Raw genomic sequence first — 6,014 nt, 5'->3', positions numbered from 1 at the left:
AAATAAAAACCGCTTCACACCTGTCAGAATGGCTGTCATCCAAAAGACCAGAAGTAAGTGTTGGCAAGAATGCGGAGAAAAGGGAACCCCTGTGTGCTGTTGTTGGGAATATAAATTGATATAGCCACTGTGGAAAATAGTATGGAGGTTCTAGACGATCCAGAAATTCCACTTTTGGGTATTTATCTGGAGGAAGTGAAAACTTGAAAAGATATCTGTATCCCCATGTTCACTTCATTATTTACAGTAGCCAAGACATGGAAACAACCTAAGGGTCCATAGAAGGATGAACAAATAAAGAAGGAATAGTACATATACATACCGGACTATTATTCAGCCATAAAAAAAGGAAGGAAATCCTGCCATTTGCAACGATATGGATGGACCTTGAGGGCATCATGCTAAGTGAAAGAAGTCAGACAGAGAAATACTATGTGATCTCAGTCATATGTAGAATCTCAAAAAAAAAAAAAAATTATACAGAAAAAAGATTGGTGGATATCAGGGGGTGGGAGAAATGAGTGAAGGGGGGTCAAAAGGTTTACACAAATTTCCATTTATAAAATAAATAAGTCAGGGGGATGTGATGTACAGAACAGTATTAACTATAGTCACATGCTGTATATTTGAAAGTTCTCATCAGAAGAAAACAAATTTGTAACTATGTATGGGATGTATGTTAACTAGGCATATTGTGGTGATCATTTCACAATATATATACATATTGAATCATTTTCTTATATACCTAAAACTAATATTTCAGTTAAATCTCAACAATAACAAATATACATACTAACATTTTACCTATATTTACTCTTTTGATGTGGCTATTGGAAAGTTAAAAGATGTCTGGATGACAGTGCTGATACACCGTATTTCTTACTGTGATAGATGGTCACAGACTTTTTTCTTTTTAAGATTCCAATCAATGTGAATACACAAAAGGCATGTACTCTACACCTCTGAACTAGGACTAGTTCGTTTCTGCCTTCAAGACTATGAGAAGGCAATATACCAATTTTCAAAAACTCTCAAAAACGTAAGTATAAATGCTATTTTATAGGAAACAATTTTAATAATCTTTCTAGGGTTGCTATTTTAAAGTGTGAATTAGCAATTTTGCCTCACGTTTACATATAAAGCCCTTTTTTAAATAGATAGTTCAGAAAATTATAAAGACCAATCACAGTGAACTGATTTTAGAGGCAGTATATTTTGCTTTTTCTTCTAATGAAATCCGTCACATTTTTTGATGTATAGCCCTTTCTCCAAATAGGATAAGCATGTTCAGAGAGTAAATGATGGATGTGGAGCATACGGCAGTTCTGTTACGTCTGGAGTAGTTAACGAGGTCCAGCACGTCTAGCTTAACTCCTAGAACGGAACCTGATGTTCTGGGATGGCAGGGAGCCTGGCGACTCATCATCACAGGCTCATTAAGCACTGTCTGTACGAGTCAGGGTGGCTGCACACTCGTGCTCAGCCATCCCCTCGCTCCTGACTGTTCTCCACTTCAGGGAGCGTAGACCAGGCAGCTCTTTTCACAGCTCTGTAAAGAATTGCCTTAACCTTCCTCAGTAACGACTACTATCATCGTCGTAGCCCATTCGTTTAACCTCTGTGAGCTTCATTTTCCTCATCTATAAATTGCAGGTGAAAACCTGCTGTACCTTGAGCGCGTGGCACACCGTGAGTGTTCGATCATGTCTTGGATGAATGGCAGTTACTCCATCTCCTATCACCCCTCTGCACACTGCCTCCCGGGCAGGGCTCAACCACGCCCCTCTCTTTTGCTCTCTCAATTTCATTGTTTTTAGAAATATCTGCGTTACCTTTGAACATTTTTTTGCTTAGTTTAGAAAATAACCATCGTCAATCCATAGATTCTTGGGAACCCACGCCCAGGGGCTGGGCCCCCAGGGGTGGCTGCGGTGCCCCCATATACCTCCCACTTGCATATACAAACCAGCCTGTCTCCATCCTCAGCCTCTGCCTCTGCCTCTGCCCTGTCTGCTGATTGTATATGTGTATCTTTCTCCTTTACCAAAATGTGGAGACCTGGAAGGCGGAGGCACTCATCTTTGCACCCCTGGGGTCCAGCACAATATAGCCCTAACGGATACCTGTCACACAAATGAACTTGTACATATCAGGCGGCACCTGAAAGGATTTTAAGTATCACACGAAAGCTAGTCTGGCAAAACTTCGAAGTTTATCTCGTTCTATTGCTCAGCTAGTTATAAACTAATCACTTAAATTAAGGCATCTGTTAATTGTTTAAATCATAACCTTTTTCATTCTGAAAGACTTAAGGTGGGAGAAATCTGATAGTATTTTACTGACAGAATAACAGAAGAAAGCAAAAAAGATAGAAATTTCTTGAATGCTTATTGTGTTAGAATGTGGCCTGTGCCCGGGAAGCTGCTTAGCCCAGCAGCACTGGAGCCGAGAGCCTGGCCAGCAGCACTGCCCATCTGCAGAGCCAGGATGGTGGCCTTGTTTAGCCAACGAGCTTGATGCTCAGTTCTTCTTAACTTGGACCCTGAGCAAGAGCCTTGTCAGCCCTGGAGCCTGTGGCCCCAGCCAGATAGGGGAGGTAATTTACAGCCCTGCCTACTGTTGAATATGGCCTCCTGCCCCACCTGACCAGGAAACCTAACCAGAGCACCTAGGAATCTGCCTCGTCTACCCTGCAACCCTAGCTACACTGGCCCCGGAGCGCAGAGCCCAGCTGATGGCCCCACTCACTTGCAGGACCAGGATAGTAACCACTGGGCCAGGGAACTTGGGACATGAATCTACCTAATTTGTCTCCAGACAAGAGCCTTGCTGGCCTTGGGCCATACCCCAGAGAAACGAACTCGTAGCCCTCCCTGCCCTCTGCGGGGTACAGCCTGCAGCCCACCCAACCGGGCACCAAGACAGGGCACTCAGGGAGCTGCACAGCCCCACCTGGAGTGGCACGTGGCCTCTCCCGCCTGTAGAGCCAGGCTGGGGCTCCATGTGGCCAGGGGATTCTGTGCACAGTCCCGCCAACGCAGGTCCCCAACGGCGAGCGAGGCCTGCCTGGGAGCCTGCTGTGCTGCCCCCCAATGTGAGGGGCTGGGTCGTAGCCCGGTTGCCACGGCCCAGAGAACCCGGTGCCCGTAGGACCTCGCGCAGCCACACGTGGGCGGGCAGGACGACAGTGGAACGTTCTCCAGGGCAGGCCGTGTGCGAGGCCACCAAACCGACCTGAGCAAGTCCAGGAAAACTGAAATCATACCAGCCACCTGCTCCTCTGACCGCACTCATGTGAAACTAGAAATCAGTAACAAGGAAAACTGGAGAATTCACGAATCCACGGAAATTCAACAACGGTCTGCTGAACAACCAGCGGACTAAAGAAGAAATTAAAAAGGAAGAAGTGTCTTGAGACGAGTGAAAGCGGAGACATGGCAAACCGACACGGAAGGAGGCCCTGAAAGCGGCTCTGAGACGCAGCCGCAGACCTCAGACAACCTGACTGCGCCCACGGAACTAGCAACAAGGGCAGACTGGGCCCAAAGTGAGCAGGAGAAAAATGGATTATAGCAGGAATAAAGAACAAGAAAAGAGAAAGCGCTGGTTCTTTGAAAAGATAAAGAAAATTAACAAGCCTTTAGCTAGGCTCACCTAGGGAAAGACATAGGACTCAAATCGACACTCCTTTGAGCTCAGGTGAAAACCGGGGTTTTAATCTAATCCGGTTCCAGGATCTTCAGGTGGGTTGCACACCGGGCTCTTCCCTAGGGGCTTCCACTTCAGGGCTGCCAGGCCTGCTGAAGCTCCCTCCGTCACCTTCATGAATAAGTGGTTTGAAACGTGCAGACTGCTCCCCAACTCTTCCCCTCGTTGGGAAAACCCTAGGACCAGGCTGCACCCCGATTCCAGGCCCGGCTGCCCTCCAGGAGAGCCAAGCTTCCTTCCCTAGCAGATTCCATGTGGACTGTGCTGTGAACCCCTCCGCAGCCAGCACCCCGACCCTGTCTCCATGTATCAGTGTCTCGATTTGTAGATTTAATGTATGTGCATATTAATATCACTTAAAACGTCACGTCAGAAAAGCTGCAGACGCCTGAAGCGGCGGGAGCTCCCAGTACTGAATGACCAGCTAGGATGGTGGTCACGGGAGGCTGTGTTCCTGTATAGCTTTTCCTTACGACTTTGTATTTACGTTAGTAGAGGTGTTGGCAACTATGAAAAATAAGTACTTTGAGTTTTAAAAAGCAAACTGAGTGAACTGGCGATACTGATTACGTATTATCCTGTTAATACTATTTCTGAATTTGTTAAATTTCCTTTTCAAAGATGTCCTCAGAAAGATAACAGGCTCCCTCTAGTGGGAAGCGGGCATTATAGCAAGAAGTGTTTCCCCTGAAAGAGCACAACTTTAGTTACACTCTGAAGGAAAGGGGGTCTCTTCTGACCCTGGCAGTATGGGCTCCACAACATCAACTTGCTCCTTGAACTTTAGCAAAAAAAAATAAATATATATATATGTATGACAGACACGCTGCTCAAGAGAACTGCTCTTACGTAAGCAAAGAGAAGCAAGGGCACCAGTCTGCCTCGGCATGAACCTCAGCTAGCTTGTCAGAAATTAGAAATTGTAAGTAGAGATTTACATATATACATATGCATTTACATAACTTACAAATATACACTGTTATATAATGTGACTCTTAAGTGTTTCCTTGGATAACTGAGACATTTACAGGGTCACCCCATCCCTGGCCTCACTGGACAGCTGAGCGTAAGCGGCTTGCTCAGGGTTACACTCTTGAAAGTCCGCTTTGACCTTTGAGTTCCTATTAATTTTACAAAAAGTAAGTCTTGTGCGTTTTGGCTTTTCTTAATTTATGAGAAAAAAAATGACCAAAATCCTATGCCTTCTCGAAGTAATTAGCTTCCTGCCTGATATCATTTCTACTTGAAGCTAAAACTGCATCTTTATAGAGTTTAAAAACTGATTTAAAATGTTCTTGAATCGTCAAGGAAAATTTAAATTGCACCAGGCAAGTAAGTAGCCCATGACAGAAATGGGTTTTGGTTTTATAATTGGTAAAGAAAAAACGGAAAAGAAAAAAACTTAATGAAATTTGGTAATGAGAATGGCATATCTTCCCAAAATGGTAATTAACCAATAACCAGCTCCAAGAAGAGAAGCTACAAGCGAGAGCAGCTTCCGGTTCTCAAACCCCGCATCGCATACGCCCCCGGCCCCCACGTTCTGCATCTTCTGCAAAGCCCGAGCGTCACTGCTTTTTGGTAAATGTTGACAAGGTCGTTCTACACGGGAGAAAGGTTGGCTTTCACTAAACTTTTTTTTTTTTCTCGTTTTCTTACAGCAAATCACGTGCTTAGTTTTGGAACTCTGGTCAGTACGTCCAATACCTACGACGGATCTGGTGTGGTGACCGTGGAAACGGACCACCCGCTGCTCTGGACCATGGCCATCAAAACCTAACCCGGGATCCGCTCGCTGCTGTGCCCCGCCCCCTCGTCTGCCAAGGACTCGTCACTGGACAAGGGCGTCCGCCTTGGTCCGCAGGGACCTACACCTCCCCGTGGGGGAGCCTGCTGGTTTTAAAGATGCCAGTGCCTGTGTAATCCAAGTCACACTGCAGACAGATCTCAGCTTCACAGTGGGGGTGGGGGTCATTTTGAAGGAAGTAAATAAGCTCTTCTACCCTCAGTTGGAAGATTAATGCAGATCATTCCACTTTCCATTCAGTATTGATTATTCTTATGTTATTAATCATTCCATTTATCCTAGAAAATTGCTTTAATTTCGAGCAGAGCAGGGCCAGCTGAGCCTCTGTGGTATCCCGCGGACCGGCCTCCTTCTGCCTCTTTAAACGCTTAACACCAGGGCTGCTTCCGAGTGCCTGTCAGTATGAGATTCCTCTATGTGATATGGAAGAAAACTTCTTTCCAGATAGAGATGTCTTTGTTATTGTCTTTTAAAATAAATCAAGAATCAGTGAACTAAT

At 45.4% G+C, this 6,014-nt stretch overlaps 1 protein-coding gene across 1 annotated transcript in view; it reads left to right on the top strand.

The window, feature by feature from the left end:
• The window catches only part of TPK1 (thiamin pyrophosphokinase 1), a 233,342-nt gene extending 227,328 nt beyond the window's left edge, over positions 1 to 6,014 (top strand). Inside the window, exon 8 of the mRNA XM_011365531.2 lies at positions 5,370 to 6,014. Within this exon, the coding sequence (XP_011363833.2) occupies positions 5,370 to 5,488 (119 nt within the window). The 3' untranslated portion in view covers positions 5,489 to 6,014. The remainder of the gene's footprint in view (positions 1 to 5,369) is intronic.

This window comes from Pteropus vampyrus, unplaced genomic scaffold (assembly GCF_000151845.1).
Source record: "Pteropus vampyrus isolate Shadow unplaced genomic scaffold, Pvam_2.0 Scaffold112, whole genome shotgun sequence".
NCBI lineage: Eukaryota > Metazoa > Chordata > Mammalia > Chiroptera > Pteropodidae > Pteropus > Pteropus vampyrus.
Note: the sequence above shows the minus strand (reverse complement) of the source record. Positions and strands in the feature narration are given on the sequence as shown.